This window comes from Medicago truncatula, chromosome 4 (genome assembly GCF_003473485.1).
Source record: "Medicago truncatula cultivar Jemalong A17 chromosome 4, MtrunA17r5.0-ANR, whole genome shotgun sequence".
In the NCBI taxonomy this organism is placed as follows: Eukaryota; Viridiplantae; Streptophyta; class Magnoliopsida; order Fabales; family Fabaceae; genus Medicago; species Medicago truncatula.
Window position 1 is genome coordinate 41,411,592 of NC_053045.1, and position 27,901 is coordinate 41,439,492.

The window sequence follows — 27,901 nt, forward strand, 5'->3', positions numbered from 1 at the left end:
AAGTGGGTAGACGTTTGTTCGCACTTCATTTTTGTGGAATTGGATTAGATGCATTGTGACTGCACTCGTCTTGAGGGTCCAAATTTATTTCGATTTTGATTTCTTTTAAATATAAAAGAAGAGTTTAAAATCTGAATCGTTTAGACATGATCGGATGATTGAGATACGTGTGACTGTACACAGTCCTATTCCATTTTTTTACCAAAAGAATATGGATATATGAGCAAAAATGATGTAAATTTGTTGCAGCCACAATATTAACATTTAAGAGAAAATTTTCTCATATTATGTAACCACAATTTAAAACCATGTTTAGTAACATTCATTTTTTGATCCAAAATAGTTCATCCTCATAACTAACCAATGCAATTGGCTTCAAAATAAAACATGTTTATGGAAATGAATCAAGTGAAAATAAAAGTCGATTTATATATATAACTTTCAATTATTCGAAGTTTCAATATCAATGACAAGAGAAAATTACAACCACAAATATGTTGAAGAAAAATAAGAAAAGACAAGAAGGCTTGAAGACTTTTAAATGCTTAATTTGTAGCTCCCACACAATAATGATCAATAATGTGGAGCAGTGCAGTACATGCAAATCAATTACTTGATCCGACGGCAGATAGTGATTCCATCACCAACAGGAAGCATACAGATTTCAATCCTAGGGTCCACAGCCAAAGCCTTGTTAAGCTCCAAAACAAAATCTCTATAGTACCTAACATACTTCCTCAATGGAGCATCAGGGGGTGCAACCACAGATCCATTCCATAAGGTGTTGTCGTAGCCGATCACACCTCCCACTTTAACAAGATCAATTAACCTCTTATGGTAGTTGAGGTAATTGTCTTTGTCAGCATCCACAAAAATGAAATCGTAGCTACCATGATTCTTTTCCTAAAAAAATTAATATCGCACACAAAAAATCAAATTAGTCATTGTTCATTGATTATTCTCATAAATGTATCTTTTTCTCTTCAAGTGGGACATCATAGAAAAAGATGGTAAAGCTTACGTCTTTGATCATCTCATCAAGAACTGGAAGAGCTGGACCTTCTCTGAAATCAATTTTGTGATCAACACCAGCTTTTTTAATTACTGGTAGACCCAATTCGTAATTTTCTTTGTTAATATCCATAGCCAAAATCTGTGACAATTACAACCAGAAATTAAGTATTAGACCCTTGTTTTTACTTTATAATTAAAATAATACATATTTTACCAAACACAAAAGAATGAAAAAGTTCTAACAAAAAGTTACAAAAAAGAAAATAAAAAATACCTTTCCATCTTCAGGAATGGCTAGGGCAGTGGCAAGGAGGGAGTAGCCAGTGTAGACACCAATTTCCATGGTGTTCTTAGCATTGATAAGTTTAAGGAGCATGCTCAAAAATTGTCCTTCATCTGCAGAGGTTGTCATGATGTTCCTGTTGTTGTTTTGTTCAATTAATCAGCAAACACAAACAGAATTTTTTTTGTCCAATTTATAAGTTCAATGGAACCTAATTAATAAGGTAGATCGAGTATTATAATTATTTAAATTAACATGAAATTGAGAATTATTACCATGGGTGTTTTGCTGTGACCTCTCTCAACTCTTTCATGGCTTCATGTTCTCTTGGGAAGACACTGGTCTCTAGAATATACTGTACATAAAAAAAATATTTGTTAAGAACCAAAAAAATTCATGCAAAAAAAAAAAAAAAAATTAAATTATGGGGAAAAAATGAAATTGAGTGTACCTGGTAAAGAGCATCACTTTGTAGAAGACTCTTGTGACCAACTTCTTGGTGTCTTCCAGATTCAGTTTGATTTTGATCTTCGTTGGTTGCCATTGTTAAATTCTTGGAATGTTTTGCTTCTTTTTCTGTTTCTGCTATGTGTTGAAGAGTTGAATGGAGCTTGGTTAGAGAAGAGGTAGGAAGAGGGTTATATAAGGGAGGGAAAAACCGGTATGGTTAAGGAAAATTGGTGTGATGTTTGGTTGAACCGGTTGGCGTCCGGTTCGTGGTTGGTGAGGTCTTCTGCTTTCTTATATTATTATACTAAAGCAAAGAAAAGCAATGAGTGTGGGGCCAGTCGACTATTGATGTTTTTCTTTTATTTTTTTGACTGAGGTTTTTCATTTTATGGATTTTCTCTATTTATAGAAAATGTGTTATGAAAATGACATCACCTATTTTTTTCTTTTGAAGGAGTGACACCATCTTAATGAATTCTTACAATCTCACATTGAAAAGAATAACCTTCTTTTTTTTAAGTTAAAACAAAAGAAAAACAGAATCAATGTCTAAAGTTTGTATGCATGTTATGAAAAAGAAAAAATTACACATTGTTTAAGAATCGAAGTCGATGATAGTTTATAAAGAACACTCACATTTTTTATTTATTAAAATATTTATAAATGATAAATAATAACTGAAATTCACACATAAATGAAAGGTTTGGGGATATATAAACTCCAATCACGACATCTAATTTATTTATTTAGACATTTTACCCGTTAATCTAGGACTTATAAACTTATCGAATTTTAATAATAAATTGATTCTAAAATGAAATGTATTTAATTTTTGAAGTAACTAAAGAATTCAGATAATCCCATTTTCAAAAGGATGATGCATTTTCATGCATAGAGATTACTTGCAAAATAAGGTCACCTTCGTATTTTAAAAAGGTTGATTAAATCATTAATAGAAGGTCCACAAACTGATACTTTTTATTTTCAAAATAATTTCTTGCTTTTATATTTGTGTAAACATAATACATGCACGATCCACAAACGAAGATGGACGGTTGGATGTGGGTGATCTACAAAAGGGTTGGTTGAATGGCGTGGTCCCACGGGTGTGGTTGAAAATTACACATGGCAAATGAAGTTGGTTTGGGGTTGGTGAGGTGAGTGAGGGTACTTTGTGTCTAGACATGTGAGAGTTGGTCATCTTCTAATGTTTGGGATTTCAGTTTACCAAATTTGTGAAAAGGAAAATTAAAGATTTTGTTACAACATATCTTTGATTTTAGAGTGAATTGCTAGTTTTGACATGTTTTTGATGCTTTATTGTATAATTTATTTTGACTAGAATTCATTTTAACTTTAAATTAAAGTTTCAAGTTTTTGTCTTTACAATTTTTTTTTAGCTATAATTTCACTTTTTTAAGATGAATAAGTGACAAGTTTTGAGTTTGAATTCCGACTCTTATATATATTGTGCAATATCTTTACCAATTGAGTTATGTTTCCGAAGATTTTCGAAGATGTTTCACATTTAATTTTTATCCTTGAAATATTTAACCCATTTTTTGTATAGAAGAAATGCATAATAAATGTAAGGGTTGCGTTTCGAACCCCAGAAACATCTCACTTCTTTGTATTTAAAATGTGTGAGCTCTAACTATTAGACAATTTGACAAAAAAAACATAATTATTTTATGGGAAATGTTTTAAGACATTTAAACAGTAAATTTTTTATGAGAATTATTGTTTTTAATGCGTTAGAAATTGAAATAATTTGACTTTTTTAGTTGATAATTTCTTGCATTAGAATGCTTAAAGAGTGCCTCGGGGACACTCGATAATAAATATTACATTTAAGATCAAATTTTGTCATCATAGAGTGTATGTTTGGTTCCACTTCTAGAGGGACTATAATTGATTTTGAATGTGTAGAATTGATTATGACATATTTTGTTGGTGTCGACTAGAATTGATTCCGTCTCTAGAATTTATTCTATTTAAAACTATGATTTGTAGCTTTTGATTCTATAATTGATTTTCACATAAATCTATAGTTCAATTCACTTTTACACAAAAGTATTCAAACATAAATAACTTTTGGTCAAAATTACTTTTAACCAAAATCAATTCTTGAGAATCAATTCTATTAAAATTAATTTTCCCCACTACACAACGGAACACACGCAGAATTAAACAGCCCAGTAAAATATTGAAATGTGGTTGAGTTGAACTTTGTTGACTTAGATGGAATGTTGATGCATGCAAGACTTAGTAGTCTTCTTTTGGTAAAGTAATGTTTTCTTTTCATTAGTAATTAGTATATGCCCATGTCAATACTAGAATTACTACACTCACTATGAGAATCGGTTAAACAAGATTTCCACCTAAAATATCGAAGAAAAACCAAAGACTAAGATTAAAGAGCAGTACAAGCTTCAATCTAATAATTTTGTAATGGTGTTAACAAAAATACTATAATATAATTAGATCCTAATTATTTTCCTTATTTGTTAAGTGTAGACTAATGGAAGGGAAAAGTCCAGTTGAGTCAAAGTGATAGGGACATAAGTGGGTGAAATTAGAAAAGGAGTTGTTGTGGGAAAGAGAAGGGAGAGTTGTTGTGGAACAAAAGGACAAAACATACACTGCAAAACAAGTTTCAAATTTGCTTCTCTTGTTAAATGGCTACCACTACTTTATTATTACCAAGGTTCATATATATGCTTCTCTTGTTATATGATATAGGGTTTGACTATTCGCTGCATAAATGTTTTTAGTGTTAGTTCAATGAATGGATTTGATTAATAACCTGCAACTAATACTGTACAAATTTTCTGTAATTGCAACTCTGTCTTTCCTATTTTACATTTTTTAGTTTTTTTTTATGTAACCTACATTTTACATTATAGTCTAGTTAGTATATGGAGTTCTATTTTACATTTTACATTATTTCAATCTCTTAACTAATTTCGTTCCATAGAAAGAATTGATTAGATTACTTTTCTGCTTTTGTTTTGCATTTTTGGGTTTTACCTTTATCAATTGTAGCATTATGATATTATTTTCATCATGTGAGTTTGCAGTATATTAATTCTACTGTACACAATTTATATAGCATTAATTCATAGCCATCTAAAGAGTTCTGAAGCTATTTGTTCAAAATTTATGTATGGCTCTGCAGGTATTTTCGGTTTACATGATAGCAAGCATTGCATTTATGGGAAAGCATTGCAGTGGGAGCAGCAGTGCTGGTTTACTCTATACTCTTGAAATTCATAATTTATGGGAAAATTTATGTATGATCAATGACATTGGTTGTTGGATGAACAGATGAGATCAACGCATGATGAAAATATTAGAGAGACAACTGTTTTTGTGCATCTTCTGCACTGTTGTGGTCTCTGATTCTTGTCGCAGCATTCTACCTTGTCGCGCCTTCATCATTGTGACGTCAAATTTACTGTGGAGCTCTCTGGTTTATTCATCTCCTCGGGTTCTCCATCTTGTCATTAATGTTGAATGTTGATCCTTTAAACATTGTGGTTGATGTGCCTCTTAGCTTGGTCCCAGAACCTTGCATCAAAGGTTGGAAAAATGCTAAAACAAATTACATAGTAGAGCAATGCTGCAGAAGATGTGTATATACCTAAAACCGAGTGATCTTCAATATAGGCAAATTTTATAAATTATTATGCTCTTGAAAGATACTAGCACTAGGGAAAGGTTTTTATGAATTTTGTTTTGCTTCCCAAGAGGATCCGAGCAAATAAAGGCAAAAAAGTTCAATGTTAGAATCAGTTAATTGAGCTCCCTCTTAAATATTGGGAACCTAGACTGCTATTTGCACTGCAGGTACCATCAGTGTTGGAAATTTAGGTCTTAATTAAAAACAGATTTCATAATATATGTTCAACAATCGTAAATCAATAGCGGAAGCAAACAAAATATTGAACATGATTATGATCGGATCTACGACATGTTTGATTTATCAAGGATATTAAGAATTAGGGTATTAGGAATACCTGGATAAAGCTTTCTTAGCAGCCCTCTCATCAACAACGATAACCAAAGAGATGAGATGATCTGAAACACACAATAGAGTTAGCGGCGGCTGATTTGGTTCTTTCTCAACCGATACCTTTATGCCTCAAGTTCTCTTCAGATGGGGAGAAGAGAAAGTTTGTCGTGTACGGTATATTGGGGACCATAGCCTCTTTTATATTGGATGACCGTTAGGGTTTCGCATTATTTCGTTAATGGGCCATCCAGACATCCAAGTCCATATATCAACTAAGGCTCACAATTGATAAATAGTTAATATAATTATTGTTACGATAATTGCCCACATAAGGATATTGGAATATAATAAATAATAAAATATTCCAACACTAAGGAATGTTATGATGCGGATGTAAACTCTTAAATACTTAAATGTGTTTACACTCACACAACATTAGTCAATATGTCAAATGTTTACCATCACAAGTGCCGATTTAAACTCTTAAATACTTAAATGTGTTTACACTCACACAACATTAGTCAATATGTCAAAATTAATTAATTATAAGACATGCACAATTGTTCTTTATTTGTAAATTAAAAGACAAAAAACAAGATACCAAGTACACCATTAAAACACAATCTTTTGATTGCTAAGAATTAATTGCAAGCGGTACTCTCAATGCAATGATCAAATATTGGTAATAAGTCATGTGAGGTAATTAGTGTCTTTTGACATCCTCATTACCCGCATGGAAAAACTTAAGAAGTCTTGTAAGATAATGGGTGTCTTTTGACATCCTCATTATCCACATTAAAAAAATAAGAATTACCACATATTTAACATCACAAGTTGTAAATTAACAAACCCAAAAACAAGATACCAAAGCACCATTAAAACACAATCTTTTGACTGCTAAGAATTAATTGCCAACGGTAATCTCAATACAATGATCAAATACGGTAATAAGTCCTGTCAGAAAATGGGTGCCTTTTGACATCCTCATTATCCACATGGATAAAACTTAAGAATTCCTGTCAGATAATGGGTGCCTTTTGACATCCTCATTATCCACATGAAAAACTTAATAATTACCTCATATTTACCATCGCATGTATGTAATTATCCGGCCAAGTTGTGCCTTCCTTTTGGCCGACTAAAACAACTCGCATGAACAATTCCATACTACATCTTTTGTAATTTCAATTGAATCAAATCTACGCAAGAGAGGTTACTTTTGCAACTTGTTGTTTCAACCAAAATTACTAGACAATTCAATAATGAATTTTAAATGGGAGTGGTGTTAAATTCACAAGCAAATGGGAAATGTCTTGAATTTACAAGACACTACCGACATAATGTAGGTTGAATTAGTTCATTATGTTGCTAAGTAACCATAAGGTCACTCAACAACCCTTAAGTGTGAAGACAAATTCACGAATTTGAAAGAAGATGAAAGTCACAAATCACACCAGTGTGTGTATGACAATACTTAAGTGTGAAGAAAAACTCACGAATTTGAAAAAATATGCAAGTCACAAATTACATCAATGTGTGTATGAAAATACATTTACATATATCGCATAAAAGCAACAACAAACGTAGCATGAAATATATTCAAAATGCATGATAAGACAAAATATTATTAAAGAAAACTTAATAACAATAAACTATAACATCATAATCATGCTATAAAAAAAATATTCAATTTCAAACCAAAAGAAAATTGAATCTCATATAAATCAAAATATTCATGCCGCAATTGATTCACATATGCCAAATAATTCTTTAATAAAATAATAAATAACTCTAGACTCAATTGTTTCTTAAAGAAGATAACAAACTTACATGTTTATAAATAAATAAACACTTTTAGAGTTCAAATTTCCAAAAAATTAAAGAATCAAATCTTCATTCTAAAATAAGTTATGATGTACTATCCAATTGTTTCAAAATTACTTTGAGATGTGTTATTAAACACTAATAAAAAATAAACAAGTCTCCCCACATGATATATGATGACCAAATATATATATATATATATATATATATATAACTTTATATGCCTAATATCTCAAAATAAACTTTATGTACAACATCTATGTGAATTAAAATTAATTTTAAATAGAAATTAAGTTGCAAAACATGATAACAATATTTAAAGAATTTTTTTTTTCTTCCAAAAGATCTAATATAGAATCAAATCACCAAAATCAAAATGAAATTCAAATCTTTGTCAAATGGTAACGAACTGCATTTACCAATTTAAAAAAAAAATAAACTTTATACATATACTTTCAGATCAAAGAAAAGTTATCATCCAAAATATGATCCGAAAATAAATGCTCTACAAACTCAAAATCAATCTAGATGAAAAGAAATATAGAATCGAATTTCCCTTTGTGTCCCATAACTAACGGTGACAAGGTAAAAATAAAAAACAATTTGTTGAAACCAAAAATAGTCCCAAATAAGAGAATAATGATTCGTTTCTTTTTTTTTTTTTTTTTGGTACACATAATGATTCGTTTCTAGATGCAACAAAACAAGACAACAACAAAAAAAGTCTCAAATGCTTTAATCAATTCAATACTAACATGTTAATAAAAGAAATCATAATGGACACATGATACGTATTTTTTTTTATTTTTTTTTGGTTACACATGATACGTATTTTAACCCAGGAAAAAAAAATCGAATTGATGCTAAACGTATGCTCGTATAAAAATATTCAATTTAACGTAATAAAACTGCAATTGCATCACAACAAAATTAACCCAAAAACTTATTATCAGATCACAAGAAAAAGAAAACAAAAAATTAGCGATGGTTAAAGCACAAACATGTGTAATACCAATTTTACTGATGTACTACGACGAAACAAAAATAAAAGGGTTCGTTTATAATTCAAAGAACTAAATTACCATTACAAACTTAAGCATGAATCATCATACAAATAATCTCAATAAAACAAAGACCGCTCTGATACCATTGTTAGAAATTTAAATCTTAATTAAAAACATATTTTATATGTTCAACAATCGTAAATCAATAGTGGAAGCAAACAAAACATTGAACATGATTATGGTCGGATTTACGACATGTTTGATTTATCAAGATATTAAGAATTAGGGTATTAGGAATATCTGGATAAAGCTTTTGCAGCAGCCCTCTCATCAACAACGATAATCAAAGAGATGAGATGATCTGAAACACACAATAGAGTTAGCGGCGGCTGATTTGATTCTTCCTCAACCGGTACCTTTATGCCTCAAGTTCTTTTCAGATGGGGAGAAGAGAGAGTTTACCGTGTACGGTATATTGGGGACCATAGCCTCTTTTATATTGGATGATCATCAGGGTTTCCCATTATCCCGTTAATGAGTCATCCGGACATCCAAGTCCATATATCAACTAAGGCTCACAATTGATAAATAGCTAATATAATTATTGTTACGATAATTGCCCACATAAAGATATTGGAATATAATAAATAATAAAATATTCCAACACTAAGATCCTAATTGCTTCGGTCATTTTGCAAGGGTTCTTGTTGACATTGTGTAGCAGAAAAATTGTATGACACCACGGTGAAAGGAGTAGGCTTTTACTTTTTACATTGAAGTTGAAAATGATAGACTTCCTTCAAGAGTGGAAGGAATACAATGCCTCAGAACCAGTACGATAGTAGAAGGTCAATACTCATGGAAAGCATGTTTCCCTCGCCAAAATAATCTCAACTGACCTTCCATACTAAAGACAACTCAACAATCATTAATATGTTAATTCGGGTGCAAATAGGAGGAGGAACGCAGATAGACAGACACTTTAGCGACTGTCTATGAGCATAGAAATGCGCAGGGCGCATAATTTAGATTCTTTTTTTTTTCCTTCATTTTTGAAGTGTTTTTCATCTTGGATAACTTTTGTTGGAACATTAGTGTAATGTTCGAAGAAAAATTGAATAATTAAACACCAAATAATTATATTTGATCTAATGTTGTGTGAATTGAAAAAATAGAGTGTGGAGGTCCCAATAAAATAAGACACACATTAGTAGTGTTTAAATTGCAGTGTTTAATTTTAAATACTTGATAATGATAAAAATAATAGTAATTATTATTTTTAGAATATCACTTCCCATAAATTTAGCTTACGGTGGTTGTGATAAGAATAATAATTTAATTGAATTTTTTATATTTCCTTCATTCAAATCCAATAATTTGTTTCCTTCCTTTACTTTTGTGGATTTGTTTCTTTTGATCCTATCCACAAGTGTTGTTGAACTGATTAATGGATAAACTTCATTTTAGTCTTATCCATTAGAGTAATTGTTGTCGCAATTTTTGCTAAAACAATTATAGAATCTTTATATAAATAAAGGACTCCACTCCACTCAGTTCAAAAAAACACACCAAAGAGTTTCATTGAGTTGTCGAGAACTCTTTCTCTCTTCTCCCTTTCTTGACTTGTGTTGACGAGTCTTTCTTCTCTTTATCTCATTTTTCTGTTCCTTCGGAATTAAGAGTGTTCTTAAGACCATAGTCCCTTTTCGGTTTAATGTCCCTTCAGAATTAAGAATAGTCTTAAGTTCATAATCCCTTCGATATTTTTATGTCCTTCGAAATAAATAATAATTTAAGATCATAGTCCCTTTTCAGTATAATGTCCCTTCAAAATTATGAATGATCTTAAAATATAGTATTCTTCTTTGATTCTTGAAGAAGTTGGACGTTTGAATGGTGTAAAACCATATTTGAATGATCATAGTATCATAGTTGGAGAAGTTAATAATTAGAATGGTGGTAACACCATATTTGAGTGGTCTCAACACCATAATAGAGTTGTAATAGTACAATATTAAAGTGGTTTCAGTATTAAAAGAATGGTTTTGGTACCATATTGAAGGTGTAATTCTCGAACGGTTTTCTACAATGCAGTAGTTAATCGAACAGTTGTAGTTGTGCTTGTTTTATCCTGGAGGCGGCGGGGTTGACAATCTGCCTTGCACAACTTTGGACAGTGCCACGAAACGTCTTAAAGAGAGCGACCTGGTCGTGACTCAACCTAGTAACAACTTCGATAGATAATAGAATTTGGAAATAAAAAAACAACAATTTTAAGACGTTTCCTATTGTTATATCTACCAAAGAGATTACTTATTGAACTTTCGTTGTTCCATAATAAAACAAGGATAAATCAAGCTTTAGAAATACATTTTTGACTGAAAAAAATGAAGTGTTTGTTGTTATAACAAACAACACTAAGAAATTCACATATCACTTTTAAGGTGGGGTTTAGAATGGGAAAGGGAATTTGTTTTCCATGATGGGAAAATTGATTTTGGCCATTTGATTAAATAAAGAGCACACTATTATCATGTTCTCACAACACTGAATTATTTTCACACTATCTTTCCAAACAATTCTCTCTCTTGCATCTCTCTCTCACCAACAACAACCAGCAACTTCACAATTGATTCATCTTCCATTTGAACGAAAATAAAACAATTGCACCATCACAATCTATTCATCTTTAATTTTCAGATCTTGGTCTTTGTTTAAATTTAACCTCTATTTAAATTTCAATTCGATCCTCTCTTGAATAAGAAGAAAATCATGCTAAAAGCCATCAAAAATTTAATAATTTAAGAATTTGTTCAACATTAATGCAGTAGTTTTAGATTTGTTCCACTTTGCATGATTAAGCTACATTTTTTTAATTAACCACAACAAAACGAGATTCAAATATTAGAACTAGTGATTCCATAAAGAACAATATCTTTGAGCTAATACAGAACCAAAACGAAAAATGAAAAACAAAACTAATATCACTTGATGTTGTTGGAGAACAAACACACTACTTGGATCGATGTCTCATCTTTCGTTGCTTCCTCTTCAACCTCCTCATATGCTTCTTCTTCCACTTGGCACACATGGTTATTAAACGGATGAGAATTTGATGAGAGAAAACCTAGTGAGTTAAGCAACTTTAAAAGACATTAAACAACATAAGGAAGCAATGGGTTTTCAAAAATTAATGGGTTTGAGATCAGGTCGCACAAGAGTGAGAAAACTGGATCCGAGACAAGTGAGCCACCATGGAGAAGAGAGTGTGAAATATATGGTGTGGAGAAACCATCATAAAATGTGTGCACCTTTTTAATCTAATGGTTAAAAAAAAAATTTCCTATCATAGGAAACAAGTTTCCTTTCCCATGCTAAACTCCACCCACTTTTAATCGTGAAACGTGAAGTTATTGTAGATAGAAAAATTGTCTCTCGGCCCTTCCACTTAGTATGGTATAACATAATGCTCTTTATTTAATAGAATGATTAATTAAACGTCATTCTCTGTTTATTATGCAATCGATTGTTAACTTGGTGGGAATAAAGCAGTTTGCTTCTGTCGCCTCTTGGAGTAGCTACTGGTCCAGTTATAACCAAAGTTAATGGATGTAATGTACCGAGGAACAAAAGGACAATTTACCATCTAAACAGTCCATGTTTATATGTACAAAATATGAACATTGAAAAATCAAAGAATGGACCAAATTGAAAAGGTTTTTTGATGACCTAGAATTTATATGAGAAACGTGTTCCAAATGTTTCATATAAAAATAAGAAAGAATTTGAGTTTCAGATTTCTATTGAATAAGATTGAGTTGACTCAGACTTAAAAGAGACTTGTGTATCATACATTTTTGGGGGAAAAGACTGCGTCTTTGATGTTATGTTCAAAATTAATTTCTCCTTATATTTTTAAAAGTTGTGTGATTTTAATATTTGACATATCAAAATTTATCATGTGAACAAGCGTTTAATTTTAAACTTGAGTAACTTGGACTTAACTCCAAAGTTATATGATTAGACAATTTTATTTATTGCAGTCAACATATATGAACCAAAAGTTCATATAAATCAGAATTTAGAGAATATGAATCTCTAAACATAATAAATTATGATATGTGTAAATTTGATGGCACATAAATTAGAAATGATAAAATAATATTTTTATCATATTTATTGATGACTCTGAATTTTGGAAAATAAAATTGATATGCTTGATATGTTCAATTTCTTTAACGAAAATTGAAATTTATGTTGTATAGAGTACCCAAGTCTAAGAACAAAAGTTTTAATTAAGATTTTTTTTTTGAAGAAAAGACAACCCAACTTGTCTTATTTTTGAACTTGAGATTGCCTGGACTATATTTTAACTTTGGATCCCAAAAGAGTTGAACTCACTAGTAGAGCCTATGAATATGTATTCATTGGGTATGCTATAAATAGCGAAACATATAGGTTTTATGACCTAAATGCTAAAGTGATCATAGAATTAAAAGATATCGATATCTATGTAAACATTTACCCCTTTACCTAAAGAATAGTGGGGGCACTAGTCGGGGCTCTAATGGGAGCACGACATTAGTGGGGGAAAAATAAATTCCTTTTTAAAAATTATGAAATAGTGGGGGCACTATATCTGATCACATTCCAATAATCAGAAATAGTTATGAAAACATCGTACGAGATGTTATAGAAATTCGAAGAGGTAAGAAAGCAAGAATTGTTAAAGAGTATGAACTTGGTTTATACATTGGAAGAATATCCATTAAGCTTTAAAAAAGCTATATCCTTAATGGATGCTGAATTATGGCAAGAAGCAATAAACGATGAAATGGATTTTCTAGAGTCTAACAAAACATGACACTTGATTGACTTGCCTTATAGTTGCAAAACCAATCGGTTGTATTTGGATTTTGGGAAAAGGAACTAAAACCTGATGGTACGGTTGATGAATACAAGGTTCTCCTTGTAGTCAAAGGTTTTTTTAAAAAAAGAGAAAAATATAGACTTCTTCGATACTCATTCACCAATCACTAGAATCATATCCATAAGAGTACTAGTCCCTTTAGCCGCCGTTCATAACTCGATAGTACTCCAAATGGATGTGGAAGTTGCCTTTTTTTATGGTGAACTAGAAGAAGAAATCTATATGGAACAACCTGAATTTTGTTGCGATTCATGGACAAGAAAACCAGGTATGTAAGTTAGAGAATTCTTTGTGAGGTCTAAAATAAACTCTCTTAAGAAATGACATGCAAAATTTGACATTATAATGCTATCGAATGAGTATAAAGTGAATGAAAGTGACAAATAATATTTGCACGATCATATGTCTCTATGAAGACGACTTGCTCATATTTGGTTTAAAGATTCATGTTATGAATTATGTGAAATCATTGTTTATCAACAACATTGATAAGAAAAACCTATACAAGGATGAAGTAATTCTTGGTTTCAAGATTACTAGATAAAAAAAAAAGACAACCTTTTTTATGAAACTCACAAAGTTGAGAAGATCTTAAGGAAATGTTATTATTTGAGCGTAAACTTGCAAGCATATATTATGATCCAAGTGTAAGAACACTTTAGATGGAGTTAAACAAATAGAATATGTGAGCATCATTGGCAGTCCTTAGGTAAGCCATTGAATGTATTAGACTCGACATTACTGATGTCGTGAAACTCTTATGCAAGTTTACTAGTAGACGAATGAGAAGCATTGTCATGTTATTGAAATAGTCATGAGGTGCCTTAAGAAGACTATGACTCTAAGATTAAATTATGAGGAGTAACCTATGGTACTTGAATGGTACAAGATACAAAATAGAACATCCTTCAGATGAGTATGAAAGCGACCAGTGACTGCACATTGAGCATCATTGTAGTTTGTTGTAACAAATGACATTGACTCAGTCCACTATGGAATATATCTGGGATGAGAACACTAAAGAAAACTAGTGAAGAAGCAAGTTGATAAGATGCTTGATAGCTTAGAACCCTTAATGGGCGAAAACGTTGTCCGAAGTGTTAATTTATTGTGATAGTCTGCAGCTATTACAAAATTGAGAATCGTTACCACAATGGTGAGAGACGATAATTAAGGCACAAACACAGAATAACCAGAGAGCTCTAAAAGGAACGGTTAAAGTATAACATGCACGTACTGATGAAGAATTAGTTGATCCTTTGACGAAAGGAATTACTAGAAAGAAAGTCCTAAACACATCCAATAGGATGAGATTAATGCCCAAAGGTCACAAGTGAAGGTAACCCGACCTACATGACTGGAGATCCCAAGAAATAGGTTCAATGGGTAATAACAAATCGCAACTGATAGAACATGCTATGACAAAAGTAAGAAAGCATGATTCCTGCAGTGATAGAAGGATGAGATAATAGAAACTCTTAATGAGATCTATACTCTATGTTGAGTGGAGCACATAGCTACAGGAGTACTCTTGATAGACTCACCTATACGAATGTGAAATTAAGGCCGGTTCTTATGGTATTCGGGGTAAAATACCTAGAGCGTTCGTTAAAACTAGGATAGACGCGCAGGGCCATAAACACACGGGCTTTTAGAATACACCTTAGGAAAAGATTTGTGTGTGGGTTCTATGTCTGAGATAGAGTTCAATGCTGTAAGCAACTCTTGTAAATCGGAATATTATTCGCTATGCAAACGTTATTATTGAAACCATTTTTTAAATTCAAGTGGGGGATTGTTGGAACATTAGTGTGATGTTGGAAGAAAAATTGAAAGATTAAACACCAAGTAATTATACTTTGATCTAATGTTGTGTAAATTGAAAAAATAGAGTGTAGGTTCCCACATAAAATAGAACACACACATTAGTAGTGTTTAAATTGTAGTATTTAATTTTAAATACTTGATAATGATAAAAATAATAGTAATTATTATTTTTAGAATATCACTTCCCATAAATTTAGCTTATGGTGGTTATGATAAGAATAAGAATTTAATTGAATTTCTTATATTTCCTTCATTCAAATTCAATAGTTTGTTTCCTCCACTTTTGTGGATTTGTTTCTTTTGATCATATCCACAAGTGTTGTTGAACTGGTTAATGGATAAACTTCATTTTAGTCTTATCCATTAGAGTAACTGCAGTCGTAATTTTTGCTAAAACAGTTACAGAATCTTTATATAAATAGAGGACTCCACTCAGTTCAAAAAAACGCACCAAAGAGTTTCATTGAGTTGTCGGGAACTCTTTCTCTCTTCTCCCTTTCTTGACTTGTGTTGACGAGTCTTTCTTCTCTTCATCTCCTTTTTCCGTTCCTTCGGAATTAAGAGTGTTCTTAAAGACCATAGTCCCTTTTCGGTTTAATGTCCCTTTAGAATTAAGAATGGTCTTAAGTTCATAATCCCTTCGATATTTTTATGTCTTTAAGATCATAGTCCCTTTTCGGTATAATGTCTTTCAAAATTATGAATGATCTTAAATATATTCTTCTTCGATTCTTGAAGAAGTTGGACGTTAGAATGGTGTAAAACCATATTTGAATGATCATAGTATCATAGTTGGAGAAGTTAATAATTAGAATGATGGTAACACCAAATTTGAGTGGTCTCAACATCATAATAGAGTTGTAATAGTACCATATTAAAGTGGTTTCAGTATTAAAAGAATGGTCTTGGTACCATATTGGAGGTGTAATTCTCAAACCTTATTCAACAGTGCAGTAGTTAATCGAACAATTGTAGCTGAGCTTGTTTTATCATGGAGGTGGCGTGGTTGACAGTCTGCCTTGCACAACTTTGGGCAGTGCCACAAAACGTCTTAAAGAGAACGACCTAGTCGTGACTCAACCTAGTAACAACTTCAGTAGATAATAGAATTTGAAAATCCAAATACAACAGTTTGGAAATCCAAAAAACAACAACTTCCATTTAGTTGTCTTGTTTGGCTGAATTACATGATTTAAACCATAATAGACTCAAAACACCTATGGAGTTTGTTTGGTAAAAAAAGAAATAGAATTACAATGACTAAATTAAAACGTTACAAAACATTCCCCAAACCATGAGCAACTCACACTAAAACCTCTATATTGTCTTCAAATGCATAGAAAAAGACTCCAAAATGTAACTAAAAACATCATATGATGATTCATCATAAGCTATTAACTACCAAAAATCTTCCATAGCTTTTGGTTGCAACACTGGCACTACTTGTTTTGTTGTAATATTGTCACCAATATTTTGGGGGTTGCTGAATATACGAGGAAAGATAAATAACATGGACTTCCATCTATGATTGGCAGGGATACAAAATTAATCTTCAATTTTTTTAATCAAGGAGCGCATATTAAAGAATATCCAAAATAAGAATTCTAGATCCCTCGGCAAAGAAGTGCTAATCCAATCGGTGGCCCAAGCTATCACTTCATATTGTATAGGAGCTTTATTCTCCCCACTACTTATAAAGAGGAAATTGAGCTCATGATGAATTCTTTTTATCGGGGCTCGAAGACAAATGGTGGTCGACGTATCGATCAGTTAAGATGGGACAAGATGACAATTTACAAGGATCGTGGAGGTCTTAATATCTGGGACCTTAGAGGATTTAATCTTTCCATGCTAGGTAAGCAATGATATAAGCTTTTCACAAACTCTTACTCTCACTCTTCTCAATAAAGTTCTCAAAGTTAAATATTTTCTTAGAAGTGGATTTTTGGATGCCAATATCAGACACAATCCAAGTTACACACGGGGGAGCATTTTGAGCACTTTTCTTATCTTATCTCTTGGTTATATGTGAAAAGTTGGTGATGAAAGTAACATCAATGTTTGATCTGATACATGGATCCTTACAAGACATAATATGCAACATATAATACTTACTTCGAGCAACCTCTCGGACCTGAAGGTTTCTCATTTCTTCAATCTGACTAACTACACTTGGAATCACGATCATATTGCTACAATCATGAAGCCACAACACACAATAGATATTTGTTAAATTCCTCTTCATCCTCTAGCCATTCATAACAAACTAATATTGAAGGCATCTTCTAATGGTTCCCATACAATCAAAATGGCATATAGGGTGTGTATGAACCTCACTGTTCATGAATTAAATTCTCAAACAGATAGCGATTGGCGTCATATCTAGACCATTCGACTAAAAGGCAACGTTGAGTGTGCTATTTTCTCTATTTAAGGGAGGTTCGACATTGTCATATGTTTTTGGGACAACTCGAGCCATTTTATCCAAGTGTTCATACGATGGTTTTCCCCTATTATGTTAGCTTAGTGGTAGTGTGAGAAGCTATTGTTCTACAACATGCTCTCCAAATTGCTTTGAATTGTTGTTCAAACAGGTTGTTTTTGAAAGTGATTGTCAAACAAATATGAATGTAATGACTAATGATTGTTTGTACGAGAATGAGCTGAGCATTTTACTGTCTAGTAGTAGGTCCTAATTACTCTCTTGCGCTAGCTGAAGTCTAGCTTTTATTTGGTGGCAAGCTAATAAAGTCGTTCATAATCTTGCTATAGAGCGTCTATATTACAATCTAACCCTAGTTCTTTTTTCTTCTTTTTAATATCCTTGGAATTGTTCTTCCTCAACTATCTTTTCGAGAAATGAAATGGGTTGTCCTTCCTAAAAGAAAATTGTATTTAATTAATGTAAATAATATTTAAGGAATTCATGTGAACTTAGCTTAATTGATATAAACATTACATAATATATGCAAGAGCTGAGGTTCGATCTTTTAAACACCCGCTTCTTCACCTTAAAAAGGTGAATTTATAGCACTAGACTACTTGATAATTTTCTTTTTAATAATATAAAAGGAAATTACTTAAATGTCATTTAATCAATGGGAAATGCTTTCCATCCTTTCTCCCTCCTCTTTTTTCACATCCCTTCATAAGTTTTTCCTTCCCATCCCCTCAAAACTCGCAATTAAAGCCTTAAGATCTAGATTGCTATATAAGCATTGTGCTGGGTAAAAATATTAGCGAGTAGATTCATACTACTTATCCGTTTTAATTTAGATGTACTTTTTAATTTTATTTTTCTTAATTTTTTTTGTCTTTTTATAATATTAATACAATATTTATTGTTCATTTTCACTAACATACTTTTATTTATTACATTTGAATCATCTATAAGACTATAACTATTCCATAAAGATTCAAGACAAGAGAAAGGTGCAAATTACTGATGGCCCTATAAATAAATCAGTTGCCTGTATGAAAGATGGTAAAGCCTTGAGCAGGTTCTGGGGAGATGAAGACACTGATGCTACTGACATCATAATTGACCTAGAAACTGATTCTGAAGTGAATAAAGTCAAGTTTCCAGATGCTACTAAGTACCTGATCTCACCTTATGATGTGGTAAAGCAAACAAAAAAAGGCAGACCCAAGAAGCAAAAGAGTCCAACAGACAAAAATGGAGGATCGGAAAATGAGTGCATTCAAACCCGTGCTAAGAGTGACATATCTAAAGCTTATAAATCATGATGTGTATGCCTTGGTTTAGGCTTTAGTTTGTTGCTCTGTGTTTGTGTTATTTTAATGTAACTTGTTACTATCCTCAATAGCAGGGTGTGTTTTCCATCTTATCCCACCTTAGAAGTGATTTAAGGCTACTTAGGAAGTGTCTCTGCTTTACTGTCTCTATTGTCTAATTGAGTATTGGCTTAGTCCCCCAATTTTATACTTTTTCCTTTATTCTTTTATTGCATTTTTCTAGCTTTATAAGAAAAAAATAAAGCATCATATCATATCTCATTAAATAAATATTTGTTAATATAGCAAAATAATATTAAGGTCTAATTTGATCGATTGTATATATATAAAAAAGGGATTATGGTAAAAAAAGAATAGAAGCATTAGAAGACGAATATTCTGAGGATGACATGTAATAATTATGACACGATGATGCAATCCACGAGTAACACCGGTTTGATACACGAACCAAAGCATAAGCATATCTTTTCTTTCTCTCTCTAAAAAATCTTAAATTAGGATATTGTAGATTATACTCTCTCTCTCTCTCTCTCTCTCTCTCTCTCTCTATCCTTCCTTTAATTACTCTCTTTCTTTTTCTTATTGCCTTTTTTTCTCACTCGGTAATAATAATCATCAATTATTTATTTATTATTATTTAATATTTTAAAAAGAACACAAAGAAAGAAAAAAACAGTAATTGTTGTAAGAGAAGAATCATCATTCATCATCATCATCCTCAGAACTCTCACCCACCCATTTCAATTCAGGATCTCTTTTCCTCTGGTAATGATTTTTTCATCTTTATTCTAACATCAGTTTCAATTCTTTCATGTTTATGTTCTTCTTTTGTGTTTTACTATGATGTTTTTTTTTTTTTTACAAAAGTTCAGTTTTTTAGGAGGTGGTTACAAAGATGTTTGAAAAATTCGTTTTTCTTTTTGTGTAAGAAAGTTCTTGCATCATTTTTATCGGTGTTTTTTTGGAGGATCGTGAAAACCCATTATGTTTCATGCACAATTTTGCCTTTTTATTTTTTCTTATAATTTTTTAATCCCCACCCTTTTGTTTGAATTATATATAATTGATTTGAAGCTGTGTCTTTGATTCTTTTTCTTCTAATTTTTAAGTTCAATTTAATTTTTATTTTTGTTTGGATTTGGTTTATTATACTTTCAAGGAATGTTAGGAATGGTTTATTGGGTATTGTAAAGCTTTATTTTTTTGATGATCTTAGAGATGTTTAATTGTTTATTGATTTTAACCTGATTATTGTGCCTTAGTGATGAGAAATAAGGGGAGAGGAAAATATTTCAATTGAGACATCTTGCTCATCTTATACTTTTACCGAATAGAGATTTTGATGTTTGCAAGGCCTAGCTCAACTGGAAATGCCGATATTGCTAGGCTGGACATCTTCACCCGAGACCTTGCAGTTTGTGTGTGCGAGTTTTAGGTGGTGCTTGCCACTTCGTCTACAGACCAATAAAAAAGAGTAGAGATTTTGATTATTAGTCATCTAGCTTCTTGGCATTGTGTTAATGCCTGTTAACCAATTTCAGCACAAAATAATTGGTTGAGTTTTATGAACTAGTTGGTTTTATTGATACTTGATAAGTATATATATTTTTTTCTTTCTTTCTCTCCGTTTGGTCGCTCTACATTTGTTGCGTACCCTTCTGAGCTCCTACTAATTTCCTTGCAGTAAGATTATGTGTTGTCCAAACCATTGCTGTTTACCACCCAACTTGTAGCTCACTTGGCCTAGGGATTTTAAGACTAGGTGTAATGTTTATTTTCGGAGGTTCAATCCCTCATGATGCAACCTTTTCCCCTTTTATAGTGCTTGGGCCTTCTATACAACCTCCTAAATAAATTACATTCTTCTTTTGCTTTGGCCGTGAATCTCATAGCTTTGTGGCTACTAGCACCACATCGTATTTAACTTAGTGTATTGATAATCCAATAGCTGGCAAATGAATTTAAAGTTGGAGATTTGTTTTTTGAAGTTAGTTTCCTCTAATCTTGGTGGAAAACTAGACACGCAAAAGTGGGGGTTTGTAATTTGTTACAAATGTCATTGTCATGCTTGGTATGTGAGGTGTAAAATTGTCATCAAAATATTCAGTAACTAACATAATATTAAATCTGTGAGTTTTCCTGGTGACAATCTACTCATAAAATTTTAGTTTTCTTTCTTCTCATTTCTCCGGTCTAGATCTCCGATTGAGGATGCATGAGCTCCTTACCACGGAATCAGAAATTATTGGTCCAAGAAAATAATATGCATATTTGTTCTTATTCATGTGTTACTACTTACTGGAGCAGTTTTTTGCTTCACTGCAAATTGTTCAAGTCACATTTGCTTGTATATCCATGACTCTTTTGTGCCTCTTATACATAGCTTGAGATTGAGAATCTAACACGTGTTTTCTGCTCATTAATTTAGGTGGGATAACTTGATTTTGATGCAAGGTCAAAGGAGGACTATTGGGTCCTTCCCAACAATTGTTAACATGATGCAAGGGCCTAGTTCTAACGGCACTGATATGAATCATCAGTCTTCCTTGAATCATGCGCAAAATGCAGTAGATTTCCGGCTGTCAGATTATAGGGGGTCTTCTGGTGAGACTGCATGTTTACGTGGTACTGGTCCTAATGTGAGCTTTAATGGCTGGAATACCGGTGAACCCAGTTCTGGACTGAATCTGGTCAACCAAGTCAACGATGATGGTCTAAAATCTGAACAAAGGTTGTCTTCGTCATGCAGTGCTATTGCTGAGGATGGTCTAAGACCCGAGGAAAGGCAATTACTTGGGAACCAATCCAGAATTCATCCTTCCTTTTTGCAAGGTTCCAGCTCCAATCATACAGCCCAAGGTATTAATTTTGGTATGGAGCACATTGCTAACTCATCTGATCGCGGGAAAGGTAAAGAAACTGGTAGCGGTGTTAATAACAACGATCCTTTTGGATTAGATAGAGAGAAGACATCAATTGGCAGTTCTTCATTCAACCAAACAGGTGCTTCATCAGCAAGCTCTGGGTACATGGCATGGGGAGATAGTGGCAGTTCAAGTTCTTCTTTAGCTAATTGGGGTCCTTCCTGCAAAAGAAAGGCCCTTGAAGATAGTTCTATGCAACTGTGTACTGGAGGAAGCTCGAGTTCCCTTGTACAATCTGAAAATGGTTACTGGCTTACTGATTCTGTTGATCTTAATGTTCCTGGAAGCTTAGGTGATTTGTCACCTTTAGAGGATTTCCGTGTTACTAGCCCTCCATTTCAGCAGAATACAAGAAATGAAGTGAGACAAGAAGCTTCCAATGCGTTTCCTTCAATGGTAAGTATTGCGGAAAATGTGGAAAGGCCTCTACGAAACTTTGATAGGAGAATGACCCATCTACATCATCCGGAATCTGTACCTCTCAATTTAACATCAACAGGGAGTGCTAGACATCATAATTATCCTTCTCCGCATCAAATACCCGGCTCTCTCTCATTTAACGAATCCTTGGATTTAAGGTTAGCAGCTGGAGTAACAGCTGCTAATTCTGCTGTGCCGCAAAACCAGTCACCATCCCTGCACATGCATCCTTTTCCGTGGAATAGAGCTGCTAATCCTAGAGTGGCCAGATCTTCAAGTTCTTATAGCTCAGGAGAAAGAGCAGTACGTGATGATTTTAATTTAAGAATCTTCCCAAGAGATAGTACCGAGCATCCCATGAACATGCCTGCATCTTCAGGACATGAACCTGCAGGTTGGTATTCATCTTCTAGTAATTTGAACAATGCTGGAGGCATACCTCCTCCATCCTGGATTGGATCTAGTTCAAACGTCCACTCGTTACCTAATCCTAGCTGGACATTTAACCATGAAGTCCCAACAGAAAATCTACAGAGAGTTTCAGAGTTCAGTCCCTGGTCCCTTTTTCCTTCAATCAGCTCAGCATCTGGTACTCATAATGGTCATTCCTCCTCTACTTCCGGCCCTCCTTCATTTTCTCAGGGTTCTAGTAGTAATCAACCACATCCAAGACCATCATTTATGACGGAAAGAAGGGGTGGTGATGTTCTCTCTGCTCCTCATTCATTGCGAACATTACCCTTTGACAATGAGGGGAGACGCCGGCTCATATCTGAGGTATTCTTTTTACTTGGTTTACTTTCTTAAGATATGTTGTACTTCTGCTTGAAGGATATGCCGTGTTGGTATGATGATATTTCTATACTAAATATATCAGTATAGCCTGGATTTAGAATTCAGACAACAGGAAATATTTATTAGTGAATAAATAGTGCGATTTCACTGATTCATACCATAAACAGTATAGCTTGGTAATACCTACGGTCTTGATATTCATCTAATTTCTTTGTGCTGTCTCATCTTTTTTATAATTTGTCAGTTTCTCTCTGAGCAAAATTGCTTATTTTTAGCTAAATATGGTGCCTACATGAACTAACTATGTAGTTATTCTATGTTCCAGATTCGCCAAGTCCTGCTAGCAATGCGGAGGGGTGAGAACTTACGAGCTGAGGTTCGAACTTTAGTGTATAATTATATCTCGAAAAATTACATCCATATGTTGTGTCGTGAAATCAGTTCGAGGTATTATTGCCATTATTTTATCACACTTGATGAATTTCCAACGACCCTATTTCTCTTTTATCTGAGGGAGATACTCATCTTCGGATGCAACAGTTACAAAATGCTTACAGTAGAATCAGGCTAATACCAGTATGCAGCAATTATAACAATTAGACCCCATAAAATGAATGCGAAAGGAAAAATGTAATCAATAATTCTGGTTAATCTTTTGTTTCTTTGCATGTTTTTAGATGAAATTTCACCGTATATTAGTTCACAATTCTTTTCATGTTGGCATGCTTGTTTATGCTTTTGGTTAAGATACATAAGATATATTTGCTTTGAAGCAAACACAGGCCTGTAGACTATTGAGAATGCTAACTTCACAACATTTTCCTTTGACCTACGTTTGCATTGTCAGGATTATATGCTCTTTGACCCTTTCCTATATCATGGCATGGCTGAAATGCACGACAGACACAGAGAAATGCGCCTTGACGTTGATAATATGTCTTATGAGGTAAAAAGATGATATATGGTACTCTGATCCATCAGCAATGCTGCTCTACGATAGTTCTGACTTCAACTTGGATTACAGGAATTGTTGGCATTGGAGGAGCGTATAGGAGACGTAAGCACTGGACTGAGTGAAGATATAATTAATAAGTTGATGAAACAGCGATTTTACATGTCTCTCATGACAGAGTCTTCTTCTGATCTCGAACCTTGCTGTATCTGTCAGGTATGAGTAATGGCTGATTCGGCCAGTATGATACAATGATATGTTTGGATTCTTCTCTTGCTGATGCTTAGTTTTACTTGTTCTTCCATGATCGTAGGAGGAATATGTTGATGGACAAAATCTCGGTTTGCTAGATTGTGGGCACGAGTTCCACAGTAACTGCATCACACAGTGGCTAATGCAGAAGAATCTGTGCCCAATTTGCAAAACAACGGCCTTGGCCTCGTGACGAGGAGAATCTCTCCCTCTTCACATATCATTTCCATTTATCAGTTTTTATCTTTTGTTGGTTCTATCTATTACTTTGTTTTATTCAATGAACTTCCTCTCATCTTAGATTGGGAACGAAAACACACATAAAAAAATAGACATAAAGAAATATTGGTGGTTAAGCTCTATAGTAGAATTACATTTATACTGTGATAATGGACAATTACATGTCCTTTATGATATCTAAAAGCACTTGAATTATATTATTGATTTTCATTATAAGTTTAAGACTGTTGACCGCTGAAGTGCCGAGTATAGTACATTGGTTGCTTGTTATATGTGATATAGATAGTCTTTATTTATTTTTTGGGTATAAATTACATGTCTTTAATGTAGCCGACCCCACTTGGCAGGAATTGGCGGTCTATTTCTCTGTTTGATTTATTGGTCTCAGTTCATGCCAGTTTGCACGACACTACAAGAATCCTAGGAGCTAGGGGTGTGCATGGTTCATGAACAAAATCGAATTGAACCAAATTTATGGTATGATTCGGTTCATAAAGCCACCTTTGAAAACAGGTTTTTTGTCAATTCGGTTCAGTCCGGTTTAGAACCGGTATTCTGTCGGAACTGCTTTTTCCTTCCCACAACTGTTTTTTCTTTTCTTCTGCCTGAAGCAGCAGCTTTTTTCTGCCTAAGATAGTCTTCAAAAAGGGACCTTATCATTTTCCAAGGTCCTTTTTTTTGCAGTAGCTGAGCACACTTGAATTATTTTGCTTCTGAATTTTATGTTATCATATTTTCATTCTTTGACTGCTTTGTAATTGGTTGAATGATTCTTTTCTTCCCACACTTATTGCATAAGGGACCTTGCCATGGAGGTAAACTTTACACACACAAAATACAAATCCAAATGCTAAGATTAAAGTACTGTTGCACCAAAATGGAAACACCTTTCTGATTCTTGTCTCTTCTATCCTTCAAGGTGTTGATGCTTTATTGCATGCAGCCCTCTCCTATTTCATCAAACTTGGTAAGCTATATTATTAGTGATGGATAATGCGTCAAACTGAAAAATTTGGTTTGAATCAGATTATTGGTTCAGTCGGATTTGAAAAGAGATTCTGAGGGCAATCGTTTGAATTGCAAATTTTGAAACCGAGTGTTAGGGATGGATAATGTGAGGTTTGACTTATGTCATGCCCTCTATAGTTGAATCATTTCAGATTGAGTCATGCCCTCTATTTCAATTTTTTTTTCCGAACAATCCTAAAGCTGAAACTACATAATACACTGTTCACTCTTGCCATTGTTCAAACACAATTCAACAGTGCGTGAGATCCATCAATCAAAGCTATTTTTCCAAACATCGTTTAGTTTCTTATAAAAAAACTTTTTACTTTAAACCTTAATAATGTACTATAAAAGTTAACCTAATTTACAAGCAGTACTTTTCAAATAGAAGGTTGAAGGCATGTGTTTTTCAAGAGTAGTGTTTCCTTTTTGATGGATTTAAAAGCATCTTTTTTATTTTTTATTTTTTAATTCAATTTTATCAACTAAAAAGATCAAAATTATTCTGACTAATTTGGATGAGATAAGTCTTTGGTAAATTAGTTCACCTCTTGTTCATCTTTCCTCTCGATTAATTAAATTATTTCTTCATTTTAAGCAACCCAACAACAAAGGATCAATATGTAGAATAGAAAGAATAGACGATCGAGAGACTTATTTAGGTCAAATTAGTGAATGATTAATTTGGACGATTTTAGTGATATATTCAAATTTAAGAGGAAAAATCTATGAAAATTTCTCTCTCCCATCAAGATTTGTTCACTCCCAACCAAACTTCTCAAAATACCCATGTGTGACTTAACTTACGTAGGTGTTAAATCCAGTGTGGCTTAAGTCACATCGTTGTCTAATGGTGCGACTATCCCTATTCTTGATGCACCATGACTGTCTAATGGTGAGTCTATTGATGGTCACATCATTGGAGGCTTCTATGTTTGCGATTTTAATGTCCAAAGCTTGTTACATGAGCATGGTAAGAGTTGGAACGAGCCTCTTGTTCGACAGATTTTTAGTAATGACATAGCTGATGCAATTTTGCATACAACCCTGTATGATCAAGTCACCCATGATCGTATCATTTGGAAAGCGGAAGGAAATGGTTGTTATACGGTACGGAGTGCATACAAATTATGTGTGGAAGAGTTAATTGATGTTTCTCATCTTCGTCGTCCAGGTAATTGGAAGAATTTTTGGTGTTTGGAGGTTCCGCCGAAGGTTAAAAATTTGCTATGGCAAATGTGTAGGGGATGTTTACCAACAAAGGGGTCTCGTGTCCGAAAAATTGTGAAAGTTGCGGTTCTGATCATGAGGACCTGAATCATCTACTCTTTGAATGTTCGTTTGCCATCCAAGTTTGAAATTCCGCTGGAATTTGGTATGATATTCAACATGCAGCCATGCATACGGATTCGGCTGTCAATTCTATTTTCTATATGTTACAGAATCTGCCTAATGCCTACGACCATTCAACAACGTGTTGCTATAATTTGTTGGAGTTTGTGGAAGCATCAGAACCTCAAAATTTGGGAGAATGTAACTGAGATTAGTGTCAGGTTGTTGACAGGGCTCGACACATGCTTGAAGATTGGCAAGAAGCCAATCTGCCGAAACCAACAATGTCTCTGCTAGAGGACGCATAACAACTGCAACCTACTAGCTCCATGCAGCTCAACGTGCAGCACCAAAACAGTCTAGCAGGTTCTATTCGTCATCAATGGTTGCCACCGAGCAATGGGAGATTCAAGTACAATGTAGACGCGGCCATTTCAGGACAATATTAGAGGACATGTATTGGTGTCTGTATTCGTGATGATTTCAGGACCTTTGTTTTAGCTAAAGTGCTGCAGTTTGATCAAGTTTATCCAATAGTTGTTGGTGTGGCTTTGGGTCTATATCATGCTCTTCAGTGGATGCAAGACATGCAATTTGATAATATAGACTTTGAGCATGATACAAAATAACGCGAGATGCTTTCCATTCCCGCACGATCGATGTTACAGAGTTTGGAAATATTATTGACGCGTGCTGAGAGCTATTCTCCACCTTTTTCACAAACTCCATGGTCGAGTTTGTTAGGAGAAAAACGAATGCGGTGGCTCATGCCCTAGCAAGAGAAGCCACATTCTTTTATAGTCCCATTATTTATTATGAAATCTCACGTTGTATTGAATCTATTATTATTAATGAAATGCTATAAACATCTTTCT

At 33.4% G+C, this 27,901-nt stretch overlaps 2 protein-coding genes and 1 long non-coding RNA gene across 3 annotated transcripts; 2 read left to right on the forward strand and 1 right to left on the reverse strand.

Moving 5' to 3' along the window:
• Positions 1 to 409: 409 nt before the first annotated feature.
• On the reverse strand, positions 410 to 1,945 carry LOC11446939 (caffeoyl-CoA O-methyltransferase). Its single transcript, XM_003607879.3, has 5 exons — positions 1,749 to 1,945; positions 1,573 to 1,652; positions 1,289 to 1,433; positions 1,022 to 1,153; positions 410 to 903 (listed from the first exon to the last, which is right to left on the reverse strand). The coding sequence occupies exons 1-5, from the start codon at positions 1,839 to 1,841 to the stop codon at positions 610 to 612; spliced, it is 744 nt and encodes a 247-aa protein (XP_003607927.1). The 5' UTR covers positions 1,842 to 1,945; the 3' UTR covers positions 410 to 609.
• A 2,413-nt stretch (positions 1,946 to 4,358) lies between these two features.
• On the forward strand, positions 4,359 to 5,538 carry LOC112421347 (uncharacterized). Its single transcript, XR_005645901.1, has 2 exons — positions 4,359 to 4,454; positions 4,926 to 5,538. It is a non-coding gene; the product is annotated as an uncharacterized lncRNA (long non-coding RNA).
• Positions 5,539 to 19,676: 14,138 nt separating this feature from the next.
• Positions 19,677 to 24,925, forward strand: LOC11446940 (E3 ubiquitin-protein ligase MBR2). The gene is made up of 6 exons (XM_003607884.3): positions 19,677 to 19,868; positions 21,532 to 23,224; positions 23,568 to 23,618; positions 24,090 to 24,188; positions 24,267 to 24,410; positions 24,508 to 24,925. The coding sequence occupies exons 2-6, from the start codon at positions 21,551 to 21,553 to the stop codon at positions 24,637 to 24,639; spliced, it is 2,100 nt and encodes a 699-aa protein (XP_003607932.2). The 5' UTR covers positions 19,677 to 19,868; positions 21,532 to 21,550; the 3' UTR covers positions 24,640 to 24,925.
• Positions 24,926 to 27,901: the final 2,976 nt, after the last annotated feature.

Excerpts from the sequence above, each read along its gene's own strand:
- LOC11446940 (XM_003607884.3), top strand. The coding sequence starts at position 21,551 with ATGCAAGGTCAAAGGAGGACTATTGGGTCCTTCCCAACAATTGTTAAC. Across the intron at positions 23,225-23,567 it reads GACGCCGGCTCATATCTGAG|ATTCGCCAAGTCCTGCTAGC; the intron begins GTATTCTTTTTA and ends TCTATGTTCCAG. Across the intron at positions 24,189-24,266 it reads TTGATAATATGTCTTATGAG|GAATTGTTGGCATTGGAGGA; the intron begins GTAAAAAGATGA and ends CTTGGATTACAG.
- LOC11446939 (XM_003607879.3), bottom strand. The coding sequence starts at position 1,841 with ATGGCAACCAACGAAGATCAAAATCAAACTGAATCTGGAAGACACCAA. Across the intron at positions 1,434-1,572 it reads GTCACAGCAAAACACCCATG|GAACATCATGACAACCTCTG; the intron begins GTAATAATTCTC and ends AAACAACAACAG. Across the intron at positions 1,154-1,288 it reads CCATTCCTGAAGATGGAAAG|ATTTTGGCTATGGATATTAA; the intron begins GTATTTTTTATT and ends TAATTGTCACAG.